A 26160-nucleotide genomic window follows, 5' to 3' on the forward strand; every position below is an offset into this window, starting at 1 on the left:
AAAATAAGTCACCATGGGCCCCAAGAAAGCTTCTAGTGCCAACCCTGTGGTAAAAAGGGTGAGAATTAGCATGGAAATTAAGAATGATTTTGAAGGGTTTGGGGCTAACCCTGAGAAGCCTATGCCAGTTGTGGAATCCATTGTGCCTACTTCAAAAATTAAGGAAATGTGTGTAAAGTGGGTTGAACTGCAAACCTTTATGGATGAAAATCACCCTAACACAGCTATTGCAAGCCTTGCTGGTGACTATTACAATGACGATGTTGTGGCCCATTTTAAACAAATCGTAAAGGAACGGGAGGTACAGAGCTCTATGGACAGATTCGTTGTGCGACAGAGGTCCAGTGGCTCTCAAGCTGGTCCTAGTGGCAATAAAAGAAGAAGGGAAGTAACCCTGGAAAAGGACTTGCTACCTCAAGTGATAATGGAAGGGGATTCCCCTTCTAAACAGTAAGTTCGACACTCTCCCCTCCTCCCATCCCATCAGTCATGACCAGATCTTCATTAAAGGTAAGTGTCATGTATTCTATTGTTAGTAGAGTACTACAAACTGTGCATGTCTTCTTCAGTTTGTGTGCATTAAACTTAATATTTCATGTGGTAAAAAATTTTTTTTTCATACTCTTCGGTGTCTTGCATGGATTAATTTGATTTCCATTATTTCTTATGGGGAAAATTAATTCGCCTTTCGATAATTTTGGCATACGATGAGCTCTCAGGAACGGATTAATATCATATACCGGGGGACCACTGTACCTTGAAATTGAGCTCAAAGTAGCGGAAATGTTCGATGTTTGCCGATGTTCAATGAACTTTGTGTAAATCAAGTTGGTTAATTTTATTAAGTGTATTCTAACCTAACCACTCTGTAATCCGGCAAACTCAGTAATCCAGAACACTACAGGTCCCAATGATGCCGGATTTGTGATGGAGGACCTGTAAGCATATAACTCATTTTACTCTATCTCATCTTTGCTATTTTCAGTCTCTCCTTTTTAGTACAGTAGACCATCAATTACAACGGTAGTTATGTTCCTGAAAATACAGTGTTAGATAAATGCATGTTAAACGAATTGAAGAACTTATGGGAAAATAGTGTTATGTTTCTGGGAACTTCCAAAAAGCCAAACAAATTTTTTTTTAGGTCTCCAAATCTTGCAAAAATAAAAATTGTAATGTAATTGTTGCTCATTGTTATTATGTATTATGTTTTTCTATTGCTCAAGGCTACAAATTCAACAGAAATAATATTTCTTATCTTAAATTGTGGTTGCTGGTGTGTGTTCATGATTTTGTGAAGGGAGTAACAAGGCATGCTGGGGCCCTACTGGGCTGAGGTGGAGGGTAGTCAATTCAGTCAGTCAAGTCAGTAGGTGAGTCAGGTTATTCAAGTCAGTCAGTTCACAAACAGATATGGTTATCGTAAGGGTCGTGTAGGTACTGAACACTTTGACTGGGGTAGCAGGGAAGGAAGCTAAGCTCTCCCCACAATAACAATGGACTGATCCACTGACTGGCTGCCTGAGAGCCCACTACACAGAGAGGAAAAATACCTCACCACCTGGAGTGGTGCTCAAATTTTTTCCCTGTCTAGAAGGGAAACCATGTTAGTTGAATTTTACAAAGTGTTAGTTGAAAATATATCACAGTTTTGCAATAGTGTAATGGAGAAAACACTGTAAAGGAACCCGTGTTAATCGATGGTCTACTGTAATTTATACTGCTGTATATTCTTTATTTGTTAAGTATTCTTGTCTTTCCTATATAGCAGAATTTTCCAAGAAGTACTGGTATGTTTTCTTAATGTATTCCCATTCTTGTTCAAAATGATTGCTTTGTTAAAATGCTGTCCATTAATTAATAACATTTAATTGTTTTAAATTGAAAATTTTAAGACTGAAAGAAGAAAAAAGAGAAGAAGAAAAAGAGAAGAAGAAAAACTTTATAAAACTGGGATGCTTAAATGTGCGTGGATGTAGTGCGGATGACAAGAAACAGATGATTGCTGATGTTATGAATGAAAAGAAGTTGGATGTCCTGGCCCTAAGCGAAACAAAGCTGAAGGGGGTAGGGGAGTTTCAGTGGGGGGAAATAAATGGGATTAAATCTGGAGTATCTGAGAGAGTTAGAGCAAAGGAAGGGGTAGCAGTAATGTTAAATGATCAGTTATGGAAGGAGAAAAGAGAATATGAATGTGTAAATTCAAGAATTATGTGGATTAAAGTAAAGGTTGGATGCGAAAAGTGGGTCATAATAAGCGTGTATGCACCTGGAGAAGAGAGGAATGTAGAGGAGAGAGAGAGATTTTGGGAGATGTTAAGTGAATGTATAGGAGCCTTTGAACCAAGTGAGAGAGTAATTGTGGTAGGGGACCTGAATGCTAAAGTAGGAGAAACTTTTAGAGACGGTGTGGTAGGTAAGTTTGGGGTGCCAGGTGTAAATGATAATGGGAGCCCTTTGATTGAACTTTGTATAGAAAGGGGTTTAGTTATAGGTAATACATATTTTAAGAAAAAGAGGATAAATAAGTATACAAGATATGATGTAGGGCGAAATGACAGTAGTTTGTTGGATTATGTATTGGTAGATAAAAGACTGTTGAGTAGACTTCAGGATGTACATGTTTATAGAGGGGCCACAGATATATCAGATCACTTTCTAGTTGTAGCTACACTGAGAGTAAAAGGTAGATGGGATACAAGGAGAATAGAAGCATCAGGGAAGAGAGAGGTGAAGGTTTATAAACTAAAAGAGGAGGCAGTTAGGGTAAGATATAAACAGCTATTGGAGGATAGATGGGCTAATGAGAGCATAGGCAATGGGATCGAAGAGGTATGGGGTAGGTTTAAAAATGTAGTGTTAAAGTGTTCAGCAGAAGTTTGTGGTTACAGGAAAGTGGGTGCGGGAGGGAAGAGGAGCGATTGGTGGAATGATGATGTAAAGAGAGTAGTAAGGGAGAAAAAGTTAGCATATGAGAAGTTTTTACAAAGTAGAAGTGATGCAAGGAGGGAAGAGTATATGGAGAAAAAGAGAGAAGTTAAGAGAGTGGTGAAGCAATGTAAAAAGAGAGCAAATGAGAGAGTGGGTGAGATGTTATCAACAAATTTTGTTGAAAATAAGAAAAAGTTTTGGAGTGAGATTAACAAGTTAAGGAAGCCTAGAGAACAAATGGATTTGTCAGTTAAAAATAGGAGAGGAGAGTTATTAAATGGAGAGTTAGAGGTATTGGGAAGATGGAGGGAATATTTTGAGGAATTGTTAAATGTTGATGAAGATAGGGAAGCTGTGATTTCGTGTATAGGACAAGGAGGAATAACATCTTGTAGGAGTGAGGAAGAGCCAGTTGTGAGTGTGGGGGAAGTTCGTGAGGCAGTAGGTAAAATGAAAGGGGGTAAGGCAGCCGGGATTGATGGGATAAAGATAGAAATGTTAAAAGCAGGTGGGGATATAGTTTTGGAGTGGTTGGTGCAATTATTTAATAAATGTATGGAAGAGGGTAAGGTACCTAGGGATTGGCAGAGAGCATGCATAGTTCCTTTGTATAAAGGTAAAGGGGATAAAAGAGAGTGCAAAAATTATAGGGGGATAAGTCTGCTGAGTATACCTGGTAAAGTGTATGGTAGAGTTATTATTGAAAGAATTAAGAGTAAGACGGAGAATAGGATAGCAGATGAACAAGGAGGCTTTAGGAAAGGTAGGGGGTGTGTGGACCAGGTGTTTACAGTGAAACATATAAGTGAACAGTATTTAGATAAGGCTAAAGAGGTCTTTGTGGCATTTATGGATTTGGAAAAGGCGTATGACAGGGTGGATAGGGGGGCAATGTGGCAGATGTTGCAAGTGTATTGTGTAGGAGGTAGGTTACTGAAAGCAGTGAAGAGTTTTTACGAGGATAGTGAGGCTCAAGTTAGAGTATGTAGGAAAGAGGGAAATTATTTCCCAGTAAAAGTAGGCCTTAGACAAGGATGTGTGATGTCACCGTGGTTGTTTAATATATTTATAGATGGGGTTGTAAGAGAAGTAAATGCGAGGGTCTTGGCAAGAGGCGTGGAGTTAAAAGATAAAGAATCACACACAAAGTGGGAGTTGTCACAGCTGCTCTTTGCTGATGACACTGTGCTCTTGGGAGATTCTGAAGAGAAGTTGCAGTGATTGGTGGATGAATTTGGAAGGGTGTGCAAAAGAAGAAAATTAAAGGTGAATATAGGAAAGAGTAAGGTTATGAGGATAACAAAAAGATTAGGTGATGAAAGATTGAATATCAGATTGGAGGGAGAGAGTATGGAGGAGGTGAATGTATTCAGATATTTGGGAGTGGACGTGTCAGCGGATGGGTCTATGAAAGATGAGGTGAATCATAGAATTGATGAGGGGAAAAGAGTGAGTGGTGCACTTAGGAGTCTGTGGAGACAAAGAACTTTGTCCTTGGAGGCAAAGAGGGGAATGTATGAGAGTATAGTTTTACCAACGCTCTTATATGGGTGTGAAGCATGGGTGATGAATGTTGCAGCGAGGAGAAGGCTGGAGGCAGTGGAGATGTCATGTCTGAGGGCAATGTGTGGTGTGAATATAATGCAGAGAATTCGTAGTTTGGAAGTTAGGAGGAGGTGCGGGATTACCAAAACTGTTGTCCAGAGGGCTGAGGAAGGGTTGTTGAGGTGGTTCGGACATGTAGAGAGAATGGAGCGAAACAGAATGACTTCAAGAGTGTATCAGTCTGTAGTGGAAGGAAGGCGGGGTAGGGGTCGGCCAAGGAAAGGTTGGAGAGAGGGGGTAAAGGAGGTTTTGTGTGCGAGGGGCTTGGACTTCCAGCAGGCATGCGTGAGCGTGTTTGATAGGAGTGAATGGAGACAAATGGTTTTTAATACTTGACGTGCTGTTGGAGTGTGAGCAAAGTAACATTTATGAAGGGGTTCAGGGAAACCGGCAGGCCGGACTTGAGTCCTGGAGATGGGAAGTACAGTGCCTGCACTCTGAAGGAGGGGTGTTAATGTTGCAGTTTAAAAACTGTAGTGTAAAGCACCCTTCTGGCAAGACAGTGATGGAGTGAATGATGGTGAAAGTTTTTCTTTTTCGGGCCACCCTGCCTTGGTGGGAATCGGCCAGTGTGATAATAATAATAAAAACTTATATTCTCTACTTTTTGTGATTATTGTGCTGTACAAGACCTGAAAAAATGCAACATGTCTTTGAGTTAGACCAGAATGGGCTTGACATAACCTGAGACACCATCTGCTTCAAGGGTAAATATTGCAGTGATAGCTGTGTATTTAAGGCTCTGGTGGGAAGCTGCAGCTGTTTATGACACCATCCTCTACCTGTATATTAAGGACTGAAGAAGCCACTCGTGTCAGAACATTTCTTCTAATAAATGTCCTGAGCTGTACATAAGTGTCTTTTTCCACACAGGGAATTTTTTAAGGCAATGGTAGTATTTGACACTTTATGAGAGTGACAAAAATTCAACTTTGAAATATTGCAGATTAGAGTTTTATTGAAATGCCTGTATTTGGGGACATGCTGGGAAACACTACATGTTACAGCATGGAGAAGGCTGAAGCAGTGGAGATGTTATGCATGATGGCAGTGTGTGGTGTGAATATTATGCAGAAAATTCGTAGCTTGAAGATTAGAAGAAGGTGCGGGATTACTAAAAGCATAATCCAGAGGTGGTTTGGACATTTAGAGAACATGAAACAAAATAGGATGATTTGGTGTTCGTATAAATCTGTAGTAGAAGGAAAGTAGGGTAGGGGTCATCCTAGGAAAGGTTGGAGGAAGGAGTTTTTTTGTGTGTGTGAGGGGCTTGGACATCCAGCAAGCGTGTGTGAATGTGTTAGAGATGAGTGAATAGAAGCAAATATTTTTTATGACTTGACATGCTGTTGGAGTGTGAGCAAGGTGACATATAGGAAGGAATTCAGGGCAACCAGTTAGCCAGACTTGAGTCCTGGAGGTGGAAAGTACAGTGCCTGTGCTCTGAAGGAGGGATTGGACATATTGCAGTTTGGAGGGGCATATGAGCTGTAATGTCTGTGTGCCTTTAGTAAGATGGTGATGGAATGAATGATGATGAAAGTGTCTCCTCTTTTTCGGGTCACCTTACCTCAGTGGGAGAGGGCAAGTATGTTAAAAAATATGGGAAGAGGGAGGGGCATTACACCAGAAAGTGTAACACTATTACTGTTACAGTCAAACTCACTTTAATGACCGTTCACAGTTTAGCAACCATGCACGTTCTGTACATGCACCAGTAGGTGGATGTATAGCATGTGCACACGCATGTGTGCATGCATGCGATGTGTCTGTGCGTGTTTGTGTCTTAAGTGTGCACATACACAGTGAGGAGAGCAGCTAATTGAAACTAAGATTTATCTTTCATCTTCGGCAGTGACTCAGACAAGACCCCAAATACTGGTCGATCAGCTAGTACCGACACTGGTCTGCGAAGAAGCAGAGCTAAGAAGTATTCTCCGACCTCAAGGTCAGTTCTTAATTTTTTTTTTTAACACTGCTGTTTCCCACTGAGGCAGGGTGACCCAAAAAGAAAGAAAAACCAATAAAGAAAAAAACTTTCATCATCATTCAACACTCACCATCAATCATACATAATCACTGTCTTTGCAGAGGCACTCAGATATGACAGCTTAGACTTCCCTCCAAACTGCCAGTATCCCAAACACCTCCTTTAATGTGCAGGCATTGTACTTCCCATTTCCAGGACTCAAGTCCAGCTAACCAGTTTCCCTGAATCTCTTCATAAAATATTACCCTGCTCACACTCCAACAGCTCGTCAGGTCCCAAAAACCATTCATCTCCATTCACTCCTATCTAACACACTCATGCATCCTTACTGGAAGTCCAAGCCCCTTGCCCAGAAAACCTCCTTTACCCCCATTCCCTAACCTTTTCGGGGACAACCCCTACCCCACCTTCCTTCCCCTACAGATTTATACGCTCTCCAAGTCATTCTACTTTGTTCCATTCTCTCTAAATGACCAAACCACCTCAACACCCCCTCTTCAGCCCTCTGACTAATACAAAATTTTAGCAACTCCACATCTCCTCCTAATTTCCATACTACGAATTCTCTGCATAATGTATACACCACACATTACACTTCAGCATGAAATCTCCACTGCCTCCAGCTGCCTCCTTGCTGCAGCATTTACAACCCATGCTTCACACCCATATAAGAGTGTTGGTACTACTATACTCTCGTATAATCTCTTCTTTGCCTCCATGGATAACATTCTTTGTCTCCACAAATAGCTCAGTGCACCACTCAACTTTTTTCCTTCATTCTATGGTTAACCTTATCCTTCATAAACCCATCTGCTGACAAGTCAACTCCCAAAAACCTGCAAACATTCTCAATTTCTATGGAAGACAGTTGTGTTGGTGTGGACGCTTCGCCCGATGTGGCAGACAACACGTGTGTCTGGCTGTTTTTCTGTCACTAATGTCACGAACGCTGAAGGAGTGGTATTAAGATCCTCGGTAGAAGTTTTCTGCGAGGATGAATAAGCCACCGATGATGCCACTACAGTTTCTGTTATTCCATTGTCCAATGATACCAGGGTCAGCACTTGTGTATCATTCTCAGTACCTATCAGACTTTCATCAGTAAGTCCTGGCCTAGTGTTACCTGGGGATTAAGAGTTCCTGGTCCACCTTCAGCAGTGCTCATTGTGGCAGGAGCATCATTGGGCTGAGAAAGTGAAGGATCCAACATGCCTGGCATTAATCTGTTGGTGACTAAGACTGTGGATGTCTCCACTCCAGATGAGGATAGGGTGTCACTGTTCTGGAAGGTGATGTCAGAGATGTACCCTTATTTGTTGTCACTAGGATATGAAGTTGTGGGTCTGTCTGATGGGTGGTAGACCTATGAAACTTCCACTCTCTCCCTCCAGTGTCATATCCAATTTTTCTGTATCTAAATTGTTTGATACCCTCATCACCTTACTCTTATCTATGTTCACTTTCAATTTTCTACCTTTACACACCCTCCCAAACTTGTCCACTAGCCTTGCCACTTTTCTTCAGAATCCCCCAAAAGTATAGTATTATCAGAAGAAAGTAACTGTGTCAACTCTCATTTTGTATTTGATTCCCCATAATTTAATCCCAGCTCTCTCCCCAACACCATTGCATTTACTTCTTTTTCAACTCCATCTATAAATATGTTAAACAGCATTAATGACATTACACATCCCTGTCTAAGACATACTTTTACTGGGAAGTAATCTCCCTCTCTCCTACATATCCTAACCTGAACCTCACTATCCTCATAAAATCTCTTTACAACATTTAGTAACTTACCACCTATTCCATACACTTGCAACATCTGCCACATTGCTCCCCTATCCACTCTATCATATGCCTTTTCTAAATCTATAAATGCAATGAAAACTTCCCTAACTTTATCTAAATACTGTTCACATATATGCTTCAATGTAAACATCTGATCTACACATCCCCTACCCATTCTAAAAACTTCCTTGCTCATCTGCAATCCTGCTGTCAGTCTTACCTCTAATTCTTTCAATAATAACCCTACCATGCACTTTATGTGGTATACTCAGTAAACTTCTTTCTTTGAACATACTGGCCGTATCCCATAGAGGCGGGGTGGCCCAAGAGAAAAAATGAAAGTATCTTCTTTTACATTTAGGAATATATACAGGGGAAAGGGTTACTATCCATTTGCTCCCGGCATTTTAGTCGCCTCTCAGGACACACATTGCTTATGGAGGAAGAATTCTGTTCTACATCCCTATGGAGATAAGAGGAAATAAACAAGTACAAAAACTAGTAAGAAAATAGAAGAAAATCCAGAGGGGTGTGTATATATATATGGTTGTACATGCATGTGTAGTGTGACCTAAGTGTAGGTAGCAAGATGTACCTGAAATCTTGCATGTTTATGAGACAGAAAAAGCCACCAGTAGTCCTACCATCATGTAAAACAATTACAGGCTTTCATTTTACACTCACTTGGCAGGATGGTAGTAACTCCCTGGGCAGTTGACTCGGTAAACTTATACCCCTATAATTTTTACAGTCTCTTTTGTCCCCCTTCCCTTTATATAAAGAAATTATACTTGCTTTCTGCCAATCCTTAGGTACCTTCCTGTCTTTCATACATTTATTAAACAAAAATACCAACCACTCCAACACTATATCCTCTCCTTTTTTTAACATTTCTGTTATGATCCTGTCAGTTCCAGCTGCTTTACCCCCTTTCATTCACGTACTGCCTCACACACCTCCCCCACACTCACATCCTGCTCTTCTTCTTCACTCCTAGAAGATGTTATACCTCCCTGGCCATTGCATGAAATTACTGCCTCCCTTTCTTCATCAACATTTAAAAGTTCCTCAAAATATTCCTGCCATCTACCCAATACCTCCAGCCCCCAATTTGCTGACTCCCCTACTCTGTTTTTAAGTGACAAATCTATTCATTGCCTAGGCTTTCTTAATTTGTGTATCTCCAAAATTTGTCTTATTCTCAGCAAAATTTCTTGACACTGACTCTCCCACTCTATCATTTTCTCTTCTTTTGCACTCTCTTACCACTCTCTTCACCTTTCTTTTGCTCTCCATATACTCTGCCCTTCTTATACAGTGGACCCTGGTTATCGGCTATAATCCGTTCCAGAAGGTCGGCCGATAACCGAAATGGTCAAAAACCGAATTAATATTTCCCATGAGAATTAATGGAAATACAATTAATCTGTTCCAGACAAAAATCTTTATGAAAAAATTATTTTTTTAACAATTATGTAAGTATTACATACCTTTATTGAAGGCTAATGCTGGCTTCTGGAAGATAGGGAGGAAGAAAGGAGGAGGAGTTTGTGTTTGGAAGGGGAATCCCCCTCCATAAAGACTTTAGGTAGCAAGGCCTTCTCTGGGGTTACTTCCCTTCTTTGTCTTTTAATGCCACTAGGACCAGCTTGAGAGTCACTAGACCCCTGTCTCACAAAGTAACTGTCCAGAGTACTTTGATTCTGGCATCTCTTTAAGATTTCCCTGAAGTGGGACAGGGTTTTGTAACTAAACATGTTGCAGATATGGCTTGTTTCAGCTTTGTCAGGGTGATGTTTCTCTACAAACTCTTGCACCCTGGTCCACATTGCACACACCTCTTTAATCTCTTAAGAAGGGACCTCCTTCACTCCCTCTTCCTCCTCCTCTCAAGCAAGTTCCTCAGCTGCAGTCTGTTGCTGTTCAAGTTGAAGCTCTTGCAGCTCTTCAGTGGTTAGCTCTTCCCTGTGGTCCTCCACCAGCTCTTCCACATCCTCGCCACTCACCTCCAACCCCGGGGACTTCCCCAGTGCCACAATAGAGTCCGCAGGGTCAGGGTCAGCCTCAAACCCTTCAAAATCCCTTTCCTGGACATAATCTGGCCACAGTTTTCTCCAAGCAGAGTTCAAAGTCCTGGAAGTCACTCCCTTCCAAGCCTTACCTATAAGGCTTATGCAATGGAGGATAGTGAAGTGATTCCTCCAGAACTCTCTTAGGGTCAACTGAGTGTCCGACATCACTTCAAAGCACTTTTGAAACACTGCTTTTGTGTAGAGTTTTTTGAAGTTAGAAATGACCTGCTGGTCCATGGGCTGGAGGAGAGGAGTGGTGTTAGGAGGCAAGAGCTTCACTGTAATGAAACTGATGTCCTTAAACACTTGATCTTGCAAGTCTGGAGGATGTGCAGGAGCATTGTCCAGTAATAGGAGGCACTTAAGTGGCAATTTCTTTTCCAGGAGGTATTTTTTCACACTTGGGCCAAACACATCCTTAACCCACTCTTTGAAAATTTGCCTTGTGACCCATGCCTTATGATTAGTTTTCCATATCACACACACACTATTCTTCATGACATTGTTTTTCTTGAACACGCTGGGATTTTCTTAGTGATACACGAGTATAGGCTTCACTTTGAAATCCCCACTAGCATTACCACACAACAAAAGAGTAAGCCTGCCTTTCATAGGCTTGTGTCCTGGCAGTGCCAAACAGGCATTTTTGGAAGAAAATGCCTGTTTGGCATTTTCTTCCAAAACAGGCCTGTTTTGTCACAATTGAACACTTGTTGGGGTTTCAATCCTTCAGCCTCTATGTACCCCTGGAATTCCTGCACGAATTTTTCAGCCGCACATTTGTCAGAACTTGCTGCCTCACCATGCCTTGCAACACTGTGTATGCCACTACGCTTCTTAAATCTATCAAATCATCCTTTGCTGGCCCTAAATTCACAAACTGCAGCACTTGTTCCAGGCATTTTCTTTGCAAGATCCTCATGCAACTGCCTTGCCATCTCACAGATAATAGACTCCACACTACTGTCTCCAACTACAGTGGACCCCCGGTATTCGATATTAATCCATTCCTGAGAGCTCATCGAATACCGATAATATCGAAAACCGAATCAATTTTCCTCATAAGAAATAATGAAAATCAAATTAATCTGTGCAAGACACCCAAAAGTATGAAAAACAAAATTTTACTACATGAAATATTAAGTATAATGCAGTAGAATAATTACAATAACAATAAAATAATTGACACTTACCTTTAATGAAGATCTGGTGATGATTGTTGGGATGGAAGGAGGGGAGAGGTGTTAGTGTTTAGAAGGGGAATCCCCTTCCATTAGGACTTGAGGTAGCAAGTCCTTTTCCAGGGTTACTTCCTTTTTTCTTTTAATGCCACTAGGACCAGCTTGAGAGTCACTGGACCTCTGTCGCACAACAAATCTGTCCATAGAGCTCTGTACCTCCTGTTCCTTTACGATTTGTCTAAAATGGGCCACAACATTGTCATTGTAATAGCTGTGTTAGGGTGATTTTCATCCATAAAGGTTTACACTTCAACCTACTGTGCACACATTTCCTTAATTTTTGAAGTAGGCACAATGTATTCCACAACTGGTATAGGCTTCTCAGGGTTAGCCCCAAACCCTTCAAAATCTTTCTTAATTTCCATACTAATTCTCACCCTTTTTACCACAGGGTTGGCACTAGAAGCTTTCTTGGGGCCCATGGTGACTTATTTTGCAGAAACAAATGCCAAACGCAGTGATAATATGGAATGTACTGAATGTATCCTTAGATGCGTGCACACTGGCTGGCTTGTAAACACTGGCACACAAGGGACAGTTCAGGCCACATGTGGACAGGTCTCGTATGAATCGTATTGAATACCGGGTTTTCAATCGAATACCGAGGAAAATTTTTTGCGATATAATGCATCGAATACCGGATTTATCAAATACCGATGCCATCGAATACCGGGGGTCCACTGTAATTCTTTTTCCTTTATCCACAATAATAATAACTTTTCCATCTCTTCCATTATTGGTGGCCTTTCTTTAGTTAGACAAGTTACTCCTTTTGCAACATTAGCATCTTTGATTTGTTCTTTCTTTGCCAGGATGGATGTAATTGTTGATTTATTCTTGCTGTACATCCTGGCAAGTTCCACCACCATAACACTCTCAAATTTTTCTATCACTTCACACTTAAATTCCATGGTATTTCTCACTTTCTTTACCACAGCAACTTTACTAGGAACTTTCTTTGGAGCCATGGTTACTTATTTCACAGTTGCACTTCCAGAAAAACCACTAAAAACAATGGAAAACAAGCGAAATGTTTGGATGTATGAACAGAAGCTTCCTCAGCCACTAAGAGACAAAGCCAAACTGACGCACAAGCGGCCCCAGCTGGTGGATGGACGCATCCCAAATGGCCAATTACCGAATTAACAGCCAATCACCAAATTAAAGGTCGATAACTGGGTGCCGAAAAACTGGCCAATAACCGAGTTGGCCGATAACCGGGGGTCCACTGTATCACTTCTGCTTTGTAAAAAACTCTCATAAGCTACCTTTTTCTCTTGTTGCACTCTTTACCTCATGCCACCAATCACTCCTCTTTCCTCCTGAACCCATCCTCCTATATCCACAGACATGTGCCCCACATTTTAATACTGCATTTTTTAAAATATCCCATCCCTCAACAACCCCCACCCACCCACCCACTCACCCACTACCCATACTTGCAGTAGCCCATCTTTCTGCCAATAGTTGCTTATATCTCCCCCTAACTTCCTCCTCCCTTAGTTCTTAAATATGAAAGATAAAACACTGATTAACCTTTGGTCTGTTGGATGATTCCTAATGTACATTTTAAGCTTTTATAAAATCTTTACAAATGCTAAGGGTTGAGATAGAAGGTAACAAACAAGTCATAAGAGCTTGTGACTTGGCTCTCCAATCATGTTGCCAGATAAGCAGAAAATTGTTTGTTTGACTGACGGCCTGTAAAGTCCACCATTTATGTAAAATATTCTCATTTAAATTGGCTAACCCTAGTGTGAATTAAGGCATGCCTCAGAATCCCATTCCTCTCGACATAAAATTTCATTTAGCTTGCTTATTTTTTAGCTGCTTTGGCTTCAGCTCCTGTAGAATGTCCTTCCTGATTTCTAAGGTTATTTCACATTTGCTAAGCACTATAGTACGGGTTGGCAAGTTCTTCAATAAGAAGAGCCACATGTAATACTTTTCATACATTTTTGAATGTTCAAGAGACACAAAAAATATTTTAAAATTGTATTTTTTTTTTATAATAAACCAACCATATCCCACCAAAGCAGGGTAACCCAAAAAGAAAAACAAAAGTTTTTCTTTTTATTTTAAGTAATTTATACAGGAGAAGGGGTTACTATCTCCTTGCTTTCGACATTATAGTTGCCTCTCACGACATGCATGGCTTATGGAGGAAGAATTCTTTTTCACTTTCCCATGAACTTAAGAGGAAATAAAGAAAAAGAAGAACTATTAAGAAAATAGAAGAAAACCCAGAGGGGTGTGTGTATATATATATGCTTGTACGTGCATGTGTAGTGTTACCTAAGTGTAAGTAGAAGTAGCAAAATGTACCTGAAATCTTGCATGTTTATGAGACAGAAAAAGATACCAGCAATCCTACCATCATGTAAAACAATTACAGGCTTCCATTTTACACTCACTTGGCAAGGCAGTAGTACCTCCCTGGGTGGTTGCTGTCTACCAAGCTACTACCTAGGAAATTTGTATTTATAAATAATAAATACAACTATCGTTTGTTTTTCTTTTTGCGTTTTTCTTTTTGGGCTATCTTGTTTCGGTGCCATACAGCTGATTTCTTGAAAGAAGAAGAAGAAATACAACCATGTAATAGTCCTACTCACCAAAGCAGAATATATTTAATCTCTGTTCATTACAGACTTCGAGTCGTCATTTTTGCAATTAATTTACAAATCTTGCTGGTAAGATGTCATAGCTGTTGTAAGAAGCTCAGTGAGGTGGCTGTTAGTGAGGATAGCACCATGTTTTCACTTGATAAATCTCATTACAGAGAAGAGAGCTTCACAGCAGTAAGTTGTCCCAAAAACAGAGAGTGGTTGGAAGCCAGTATTCTGAAGATCGGAATACCTTGCTTCTGGGATTTGTTTCCAAAAGTCAGAGATGAGCTTGTATATACTATCTTCAAGCCCACATCTTCCTGTGGTTCAATAAGCTCTGTTTCTATTGAAGTAACATCTGAGGCAAAAGGTGCAACAACAGGATATTCATCGTTGATGACATCAGTTATTAAAGGATTCACAAATTCAAAATATTGCTTTAACCCTTTTAGTTTCTCAAACCTGTTCTCAAAATCATTATAAAGTGTTTCTAAGTTTCTTTCATATTGTTTTAATTTACTGTCTTTAATTTCAACATCAGGGAAAAGCAGTTATTCTTAATTTAAGGTTGGGAAAGTGGTCACATTTCTTTGTTGTCAGATCTCTCTGAAAAAGCTTTATTTTATTCTGAAAACTGAAAACTGATTGGGCAAGTTCTGTAACAACTTTGTTCCTTCCTTGAAGTGCCACATTTAAATATTGGAGGTGTTACATTATATCTGTAAAGAACATCAGATCATGTACCCATTCATGATCTTCTGGTTGTGGGTATTCCTTTTTTCATTCATGAAAGCAATGATTAGGTCAAAAAGAGCAACAAACTTATTCAAAAGATTGGTATTGATAGCCATCTTTCAATACAGTAGAATGAAAGGTCACTTGGCTTTTCTTTAAGCCCCAGCTCCTCAATAACATTTCTAAATTCACAGTGTGTTTTTCCACTTTTTTTTTTCAATACGCCAGCCATCTTCCACCGAAGCAAGGTAACCCAAAAAAGAAAGAAATGCTTTCATCATTATTACAAAATACTAGTTTAACATAAACACCATTACCTCTTCACAGGTAGAGTGTATTTTTGTTTCATTAGCCTGTTACTAGTGTTGTAATATGGGAGAGTTTGAGATTACAAATAAACAATACAATTTATAATCTTTATTATAAAAACACTTTGTATAAAAACATAAGGAGTCTTTTTTCTGTGATATAACTACATATATTACATACAAAGTCATATAAAAAATATCAAGAAAATAACATCATAATCCTAGGTAGTAGGTTGGTAGACAGCAACCGCCCAGGGAGGTACTACCGTCCTGCCAAGCGAGTGTAAAACGAAAGCCTGTAATTGTTTTACATGATGGTAGGATTGCTGGTGTCTTTTTTCTGTCTCACAAACATGCAAGATTTCAGGTACGTCTTGCTACTACTTCTTACACTTAGGTCACACTACACATACATGTACAAGCATATATATACACACCCCTCTGGGTTTTCTTCTATTTTCTTTCTAGTTCTTGTTCTTGTTTATTTCCTCTTATCTCCATGGGGAAGTGGAACAGAATTCTTCCTCTGTAAGCCATGCGTGTTGTAAGAGGCGACTAAAATGCTGGGAGCAAGGGGCTAGTAACCCTTTCTCCTATATAATATTACTAAATTTAAAAGGAGAAACTTTCGTTTTTTCTTTTGAGCCACCCCACCTCAGTGGGATGGGGCTGGTACATTGAAAGAAAGATCATAATAACCCTAGTGCCTCAGTATCATATGTCACTGCCATCTTCGGGTGTCTTATGACACTACCAATCCCAGTGTCATAACACTCCATCATTGTGTCAATTGACACTTTCTTGTCACCGTGTTGTCAGACACATCATCTCCGTGGTATCCACAGCACTGCCTTTTCATCAGTGTCATGACACTTAACCTCTAAGGAAGCCTTTTCACTGCGTCATTTGACACTTCATCACCGAGTTACATGACCCTTTCTAACTTGTGTGTCGTGTCACCTGACACTTACCAGGTTACCACACCCTGACTTTCCTCAGTACTGTATCTGTGTCACCTAACACACAACGCTCACTGGGTACACACACCCTGGCTTTCCATGTCCATCCTCTACAGAGACCCACAGGTCCCTAAGGTGTGCTACAGAAGCCTAAATCAGCAGGTGTCCACTCCGTGAGGCAGTTTGGTAAAGACTCTCAGTAAGGCCTAGATGTCACCAGCAGGTGTATTCCGTGAGAGTCTGGGGAACACTGTCAAAGGCCAGTCACCAGCAAGTGTAGAATCTGGTGAATACTGTCCAAGGCCAGTCACCAGCAGGTGTAGAGTCTGGTGAATACTGTCAATTAGGCCAGCTTGGCAGTCCCCACATTGGGTTTGATGACGTACCCCATGGTACTGCCAGCCGGCAGGTTAACTACTTAACCACCAGTTTCATAGGAGGTCGCAACAACCATCATTCACACATAATCACTGTCTTTGCAGAGGTGTCCAAATCATCTTCTTCTTTCAACAAACCGGCCGTATCCCACCGAGGCAGGGTGGCCCAAAAAGAAAAACAAAAGTTTCTCTTTTTAATTTAGTAATTTATACAGGAGAAGGGGTTACTAGCCCCTTGCTCCCGGCATTTTAGTCGCCTCTTACAACACGCATGGCTTACGGAGGAAGAATTCTGTTCCACTTCCCCATGGAGATAAGAGGAAATAAACAAGAATTAGAGCTAGAAAGAAAATAGAAGAAAACCCAGAGGGGTGTGTATATATATGCTTGTACATGTATGTGTAGTGTGACCTAAGTGTAAGTAGAAGTAGCAAGACGTACCTGAAATCTTGCATGTTCATGAGACAGAAAAAAGGACGCCAGCAATCCTACCATCATGTAAAACAATTATAGGCTTTCGTTTTACACTCACTTGACAGGACACTAGTACCTCCCTGGGCGGTTGCTGTCTACCAACCTACTACCTAGGAGGTGTCCGAATATGACAGTTTAAATGTCACTCCAAACAGCCAATATCCCAAACCTCTCCTTTAAAGTGCAGGCATTGTACTTCGCACCTCCAAGACTCAAGTCCAGCTAGCCAGTTTCCTTGAATCCCTTCACAAAATATTACCCTGCTCACACTCCAACAGCTTGTCAGGTCACAAAAATCATTCGTCTGTATTTATTCCTGTCTAACATGCTCACACATGCCTGCTGCATATCCAGGCCCATTGTGCACAAAACCTCTTTTACTCCTCCCTCCATTCTTTCCTAGGATGACCCCTACCGCTCCTCCCTTCCACTACAGATTTATGCACCCTCCAAGTCATCCTGTTTTACTCCAACCTCTCTAAATGACCAAACCATCTTTATAATCCCTCTTCAGCCCTCTTAATAATATTTTTTGTAATTCCACACATCCTAATTTCCACACTATTTACACCACACCTCCTAATTTCCACACTATTTACACCACACATTGCCTTTAGACACGACATCTCCACTGCCTCTAGCCACCTCCTCACTGCAGCATTCACAACCCATGCTTCACACCTATATAAGGGTGTTGGCACCACTATACTCTTGTACATTCCCTTCTTTGCCTCCATGGATAACTTTTTTTTTTGTTTTTTTGTCTCCACAGACACCTCAGTGCACCATTCACTTTTTTTTCTTCATCAGTTTTGTGATTAACCTCATCCTTCATGAACCCATCTGCTGACAAATCTACTTCTAAATATCTGAACACATTCACTTCTTCCATACTCCCTCCCTCCAGTGTCATATCTAATTTTTCTTTACCTAACTCGTTTGATACCCTCATCACCTTACTCTTATCTATGTTCACTTTCAACTTTCTTTCTTTACACACCCTCCCAAACTCATCCACTAAAGTTTCCAACTTCTCCTTAGAATCTCCCAAAAGCACAGTATCATCAGTGAAAAGTGATTGTGACAACTCCCATTTTGTATTTGATTTCCCATAATTTAATCCCACCTGTCTTCCAAACACCCTAGCATTTACTTCTTTTACAACTCCATCTTTAAATATGTTAAACAACCATGGTGACTCATGAAATTCTAATGACATGATTGCAAGCAAACCATTCCATGGGTGGGGTTCTAACCCTGCCCGTGGTTTGGTTTTTTTAACCATGGTGACAATACACCCCCCTATCTAAGGCCTACTTTATTGGAAAGTAATCTCCTCTCTCCTACGTGCCCTAACCTGAGCCTCACTCTCCTCATAAAAATTCTTTACAGCATTTAGTAACTTACTATTTATTCCATACACTTGTAATATCTGCCACATTGCTTTCCTATCCACCCTATCATATGCCTTTTCTAAATCCATAAATGAAATGAAAACATCCCTACCTTTTTCTAAATACTGTTCACATATATGCTTCAATGTAAACATTTGATCTACACATTCCCTACCCATTCTAAACCCTACTTTCTGTCTTACCTTTAATTCTTTTGATAACCCTACCATACACTATACCTGGTATAGTCAGTAAACTCTTCTTCTTTCAACTAACGTTCCGTATTCCACTGAGGCAGGGTGGCCCAAAAAGAAAAACAGAAGTTTCTCTTTTTAACTTCAGCAATTTATGCAGAAGGGGTTACTAGCCTCTTGCTCCCGGCACGTTAGTCGCCTCTTACTAAATGCATGGCTTATGGAGGAAGAATTCTGTTCTACTTCCCTATGGAGAAAATTTTTCTTAGTCTCAGCACAATTTGTTGACTCTGCCTCACCCACTCTCATTTGCTGTCCTTTTGCACTCCCTCACCACTCTTCACCACTCTTTTACTCTCCATATACTCAATCCTTATATCTCTTCTGCTTTGTAAAAACCTCTCACAAGTGATCTTTTTCTCTTTTATCACATCATCATTTCACCAACCATTCCTCTCCTCCTGCATCCACTCTCCTGTAGCCACAACCTTCTGCCCCGCATTCTAGCACTACATTTTTAAAATTATCCCACCCCTCTTCCACCCTCACACTGCTTGTACTGTCACTAGCCCACCTTTCTCCCAATAGTTGCTTATATCTCACCTAGACTTCCTCCTCCCTTAGTTTATAAACTTTCACCTATCTTTTGCTGTTGCCATTTTCCTTTTGCTTCATCTACCTCTTACTCTAACTGTAGCTACAACTAAATAATGATCCGATGTATCTGTTGCCCCTATATAAACATGCACATCCTGAAGTCTACCTATCAGCCTTTTATCCACCAATAAATAATCTAACAAACTATTTTCATTACGTGCTGTGTCATATCTTGTGTACTGTATATTTGTTTATCCTCGTTTTCTTCAAATATGTATTACTTATTAGCAGACTTCTTTCTTAACATACTTCAATTAAAGGTTCCCCATTTTCATTTACCCCAAACATACCTACTGCTCCCTCCACAACAGTTTGGGCTGACATAAAAAAAAGAGACATTGCCATCATTCATTCAACAACTGTCTTGCCAGAAGTGCACTACCATTCAAATGAACAGCAACCTGTCTATATTACCTTCAGAGTTGAGGCGCTGCACTTCTCATGTTCTACACTCATGTCTGGATAATTCATCTAACTTGAATCAGTATTTATTTCTGATATCTTTTGCAGTTATTATTCATAATATTTCCCTTTAGCCTTAAAAAGTTTGCAAAATAAAGACCTTCCTCCTTACAGGTGAATATTACAACATATTTTATAAGGATAGAGTTTAGTGCATTAAGAAATAAATGCTATATACACACATACTGATACTGACCCGTTTTGTCTGCAGCGCTGATGATCAGAGAGTACGAAGCACTCGCCAACGAGGTCGTTCATCTAACAAGCAAGGCAGTCAACGTACAAGCACATCAAAGAAATAATTTCAGCAAAATTTTTATTTTAATAGGAACATTCTAATTTTCATTTCCTGTTGAAAGGTTTGATTACTTTGTACATCTTCTTATTATAAATACTTGCACTATAACTGAATGAATTTTTTTTTGTTGTTTTTTTTTTACTTTTTTTTTTTTTTACTTTTTTTTCTCTTCTATAGTTAATGTTTTAATATCTAGCCAAGCATAAAGAATTTTAATTCCTAAAATTTCTATCACTGTTAAAAAAAAAATTTTCAATAAGTGTTCTTGAGTTATAATGATGTAATGGAAAAATAACATTTTAAAAATTATAAAATTTTGTGAAATGAATCATATTGAATTTGTGAATTTTGTTAATTTGTTACTCCAAGTGTTTTACAATTTTTTGAATGGATTAAGCTAAAATTTGGTTAAAATGTACATTTTTATAGTACATTTTTATTTCAATTTCTTGGGGTACAAAATTAATTTGAGTGGCCCTAAATATTGCAGAATTTAAATTAGTTTTATTTCACTAGAGATCATGGCTGAATTTATCGTTCATTACTATTGTCAGATTATATTACAAAGAAAGCAGATCTCTGGTTATACTACGTTTATGTACAAGTTTGTTGTGTCTTGCATTTCATTATTGAATAGAATAAAGTAAAATTACAAGTTTAGAGAAATGGACTTGAATATATTCACTTAACTTATTGAAGATGTTTTGGTAATTTGATCTTGAGTAATTCCATATATAGGGGCAAGAAAGTGTGGTGTTAATAGTGGTAGTGGTGATATTTATAGTAACTGGTAGTAGTCAGTGAAGGTTGCTGGAAGTGGAGAAATGTTTATGTCAGTGTTGTGTCACATGGCAGTCTTATGGAAGTATGTTCTATCTTATTGGCTAATGTAACTGAAATATTATAACTGCTAGCTTGTTGAATGATGGTGTTGGAGGTGGCAATGACTGGCACTTCAAGGCATCTTCGTGGTTTTAAATCAGGTTCCCAGTAGAGCAAATTAAAGTCTTAATGCATGAGATGTCTCTCAGTGTTTGTATGTGAGATACACATGTTAGCTTCATTCCTGCTGCAAGTATTTTTATGTTCACAAATTCTCATGAACAATTCTCTTGAGTTTTTCCCACTTAAGCCTTGTTGCATTGTCCTAAGAGGATGGTATATACTGTACTCCCATTTTCTGAAGAAGGAACATCAGATGAACACTTTTTTGGTGAGATCACTAACTGAAGTGGTGGCTTGTATGTTACTCATGGCTAAAGCTTGTGTGGTGTGTACCTGTATCAGTGCAAGTTAACTCCAGAAATTTTGGCTTATCTCTGGTATCTGGTAATTTGTGTGGAATGGTTTGATCTCTGCTTCTGCAATCCTGAGTGAAATGAGGGCAATGAAAACAATAAATGTCAAATGTAGGTACGTTCTTCTTTCAAGCATACTTTAAGATTAAAATAATGCCCAACCTTATTAGGTGCTTTGGTGCAACAAAAATTAATTCTGGCTTGGCAGCGTGTAGCAGGACATAACAGGATTTCCTAATGCTTTTCACTGCATGCCCAGTGGCTTCTAGGCTTGTGTTGTGGATGGATATGTGTCTGTGGTCTTCCTGCTGATGTGATCTTTAATCCTGATTTTATCAGACATTTTTTGCTTCAGGAAATCTTGGGACATCCTGCTATGAGTTGCCAGGTCTGCATTAATTTTTTTTTTGCACTGAAACACCTAACAGGGTCAGGTATTATTTTGACATAAAAATATGGTAGGTGCCTCTACCCAACATATTTTAATGATGAGCACTACATGTTGAGTACTTGGGAAGAATCCCACTATGATGATGTGGTGTTTGGCATAAAAACTTTGGTGTGGAGAGAAATATGCAAGGTTGTCCTTGTTAGTAGACTTCCTATAAACCTTGATGGACACTATCTTTCTTGGGTGCTCTACACTGTTGAGGAAGGGAAGCTTACCATTGGCTTTGAATTCAAGTGTAAATGTGATCTTTGAGTCTATGTTGTTGATTTTTATATAGAGGCTTTTGTAGAGTAGAGAACTAGGATTGTGTTTACATACTGGAGCTGTGTGACAGTTGTGAGCCCTAGAAAATGAAAGGCTTCAGTTCCTATGTTTTGAAAAATTTGTCTTCAGAGAAGAAGGATGGAGACAAAGCCAACAAGTGATGAAAAAGACATATACAGAGAGGAACTTTATTGAGATGCTTCACCCATGGACAGGTAAAACGTCTCAAGTTGAAGTTAACACACAAGTCCAAGAGTGCAATAAAGTCAAGGTGGGACAAAGCAAGGATGTGTTCATCAGTGAGCTTTCTATGGAGAATATTAATGGTATAGAGTTAATTGCAACAATAGTGAAGAGGGAAGCGATGTCAAAGGATGTTGTGTGTTCCTCATGTTGATCTTGGAGATGCATCTCAGTAAATCCCCAGAATGTTTAAGGTGTGCAAGACTGACAGTACCAAGAACCAGGTGACCAGCAAGTTCGTGAGGATGGGGGGGGGGCACACCCTATACTTGAGATAATAGATCTGATGGTAATGCCTGGTTTGTGTGTTACGCGAGGCTAAGTCTGGTGGATCTAGGCTACCTAGGAGGAAGTGCATAAGAACTCCCACACAAAATGAACGTATAACCAACTATTGATTTTACACTTGAAATCTTAATTGATGGTAAGCTTCCTTGCTTTAACAAGCCTGTAGAGCACCTGAGAAAGAGGCAATTTCTTTTGAGGATTATAGGGATTCTGCCAATAAGGATGACCTTGTGCATTTTTCACATCATGATTCTTGCACCAAATAATGATGTGCTCATAGGATTCTTCTTGAGGGCTCTATGTATCTGTAGCCCTGAGTTGTTGGAAAAAGAATTCATCTACATTTGATGAAGATTTACTTGTTCTCACTTTTCTCACTGTAGAAGTAGAGCTCAAACCATTCTACACAATCCACTGACTACCAGTGATAACTGAAAATTTCTGGCATTAGCCTTCATTGATGTAGGAATACACATCATGTATAAATTACCAAAAGTAGTATACAAGTCACCACTATTGTCACCATTTCAATTGGTGACCTCACCAAGAGAAAATCTCCAGTGAATGTTCCCTCTAGGAAAATTGGAATACAGTATACAGCATGAACATAATGCCCACAGCAGGGATGATGCTAATAAATGTGTCATGCAGAAACATTGAAAAACATCTTTTGCATTGACAAGATGCTAATATGGTCTACTGGGAACCAGATTTAAAACAATGAAGGTGCCTTGAAGCTTCACTCATTGCCACCTCTTACCACCAATGCTCAAAAGGCTGCCAGTTATATTTCAGTTACATTAGTCCATATGTTAGATCATACTTCCACTTAAGTGCAACATATCACAGCAGTGAGATAAACTTTTCTTCACTTTCAGCAATCTTCACTGATTACTTACTCTACTGCTACCAGCCATACAAACAGTAATATAACCACCACTACTAATACTACAGTCTCTTGTCTCTATATATAGCATGTCTACTCTCATACTCCTCTTATATTTAAAGTGATCAAGGTCCAAGGACTGAAACTGCTTCAATTAGAGGTGTCTCAGTGAAGCATGTGTTCATTTCTCTCAAATTGTTGGCAGTCAGTTTCCCTCTTATTACATAAACCTACAAGGAAAGAATTTATTTTTTAATATACTTCTTTTAAAAAATTACTTTAAATTTATTTTATAAGTGTCTTAGGATCATTCTGTAGAGGAATAACTTTCATATATGCCAGAAGGAAAGAAGATTTTCCCAAAATCATTAATATGTAGGCATATATATAACAAGCAGAGTGTAGTAAATATGTGTCATACCATTTATGAAATTTTTTGAAATAAATTTAACTAATGAATGTAGTTTTTCTTATCCCTATTGTCCTCTTCAAGGCGGGCTTCTTGATGTGACAGAGACGCTCTTGGTCTAAGGAATTAAACCCTTTGGTCTCCTTCCTCAGACTGAATCTAAGTACCCCCAATCCTCCCTTCCCTATCCCATCCTCCCCCCCCTTTTTTCTCCTTTCCTCCTCCCTCCCAACCCTCCCCTTTCTCTCCCATTTGTAGTCTCTGGGGCCCTCCCCTCTGGCATTACAGTTTCTAGGTAGGGGGTAGTGTGCAGGGGTTCATCCCACTCCGAGGAGTCCCTCGGGGGTGGTGTAGTTTGCCATGGAATTTGAATTGTCTGGAGGTGCCCTGCTGCCTTCCTGGATTTCTGAGAAGTGGGCAGGGTGTCCTGCAGATGATGGGTGTATCTCCAGAGGCTGCCTGTTCAGTAGATGTGAGGTTGCTATCCTGGAGCACTGGTTTACTGGTGTGAAGGGTAGGGTATGGCACAGGTTCCATGCTGCATCTGCACTGCTTGTGGACGTGAGGCCCTCTCAGATGAGGGGATGAACTTACAGCCCTTCCATGCCTTCTAGTGACTGTCCCTCTGCTGTCCCTCATTTTTTTTCTTTCCTTCTTTCTTTTTTTCTTTAAAATAATAAGAAAGACGTACCACTATCATGGAATCTTTGTTCTGTGATAACCCTTCACTTCCCAGGCCTCTTTCCGTTCCCACATCCTGTTCTGACCCAGCTTCGTTATTGGCCTCTGCCACACCTTTAATAATGCGTTCGGCTTCCCTGAATACAGTGCAATGGTTTTTGTATTGGCCACCTCCCTCAGGTCAGACTGCCCGTGGTACTGCTCCTAAGTGTTCCAGACCACCTACTGACGACGGTTCTTCGATGTCTGCCCAAAAATGACCTACACGACACCCATTTCCTTTGCGCACCATGTTTACAAATACAATGGTCCCTCGTTTTTCGTAATATATCCGTTCCTGGAGGAGCTACTATAAACGAAATTTACGATTTGCGAATCAATTTTCCCCATAAGAAATAATGTAAATACAATTAATCCATTCCTGACACCCAGAAGTATTAAAACAAACAAAATTACAGTTTGGAAGGGGAATCCCCTTCCAGCAACCTCAGGTACCAATTGCTTCTCTGGGGTTGCTTCTCTTCTCTGTTTCTTAATGCCACTAGGACCACCTTGAGAGTCCCTCTAGTCCTGTCTCGCAAAGTAACTGTGGAGAGAGCTCTGTTTCTGGCGTCTCTTTAACACTTCCCTAAAATGGCCCAAGACTTTGTCACTGTACATATTTCTCACCTTTACCACAGGCTTGGCACTAGAAGCTTTCTTTGGAGCCATGGTAGCTTATTTAGTACTTGCAAGCACTAAAATGAGTGGAATATTATGAAATATTTCGTAGGAGCACTTGAGGGGACCTTCACTCACTGGTAAACAATGCCAGACTGGCTGGGTAGGGAGGTCGCCTTGGCTCACACCGTGTGTACGCGTCCCGGACAAACTACTATTCGCGAGTCAACCTATGAAAAGCGAGTCCATGTTTATACGAAAATACTCCTATGATTGGCGAAATTTACGATTGCCGAGAACTACGAAAAGCGAGGGACCACTGTACGCAGTGAACTAAATTGTTTTCCTTACAACTGACATCTCCAACTGATTATCTTTCTGGTCGGAGTATTGGTAAAGGTCTTTTACAACACGTTGGCCAAAATATGTCCTTTCACGCTCTTCGAAGCGGTACACACGTCATTACAGTTCAGAATTCAGAACAAGCTTGTTATCTTTCCCATGTCACTTCCATAGATAACATTCCAATAACTTCATTAGCACACTACTCTCAATTCTTGCAGTGGTATGTGGTTTTACTGGGTACCATTATACAGAGTGATTTTCTGTCTTACGGTGATGATATTTTAGAGCAATTAGCCCCTCAGGGCCTTCCTATTCTCAGAGTGGATACATACGTCCTGCCCGCTTGTGGGCAGAAGCGCTTTCCCAGTAACATTGCCCGCTGAATCTTCGACTGCCATGAACTTCCGTTTTCCGTTTATATTGCAGGCCATTGCCCAGAGGTTTGTAAAGTAGTTCCTACTCCCCAACAGTGTCATAATTGCTGGTGCTTTGGACACCTCGCTAAATACTGCAGACCTGCTGCAGAGTGCCCAGTCTG

At 40.1% G+C, this 26160-nt stretch overlaps 1 protein-coding gene across 1 annotated transcript in view; it reads left to right on the top strand.

Moving 5' to 3' along the window:
* The window catches only part of LOC128699824 (condensin complex subunit 3), a gene marked incomplete at its 5' end in the record, with an annotated part of 69478 nt that extends 45492 nt beyond the window's left edge, over positions 1 to 23986 (top strand). The window contains 2 exon segments of the mRNA XM_070086862.1: positions 6392 to 6484; positions 20011 to 23986. Of these exon segments, the coding sequence (XP_069942963.1) occupies positions 6392 to 6484; positions 20011 to 20101 (184 nt within the window).
* Positions 23987 to 26160: the final 2174 nt, after the last annotated feature.

The sequence above is a fragment of the Cherax quadricarinatus genome, chromosome 20 (genome assembly GCF_038502225.1).
Source record: "Cherax quadricarinatus isolate ZL_2023a chromosome 20, ASM3850222v1, whole genome shotgun sequence".
NCBI lineage: Eukaryota > Metazoa > Arthropoda > Malacostraca > Decapoda > Parastacidae > Cherax > Cherax quadricarinatus.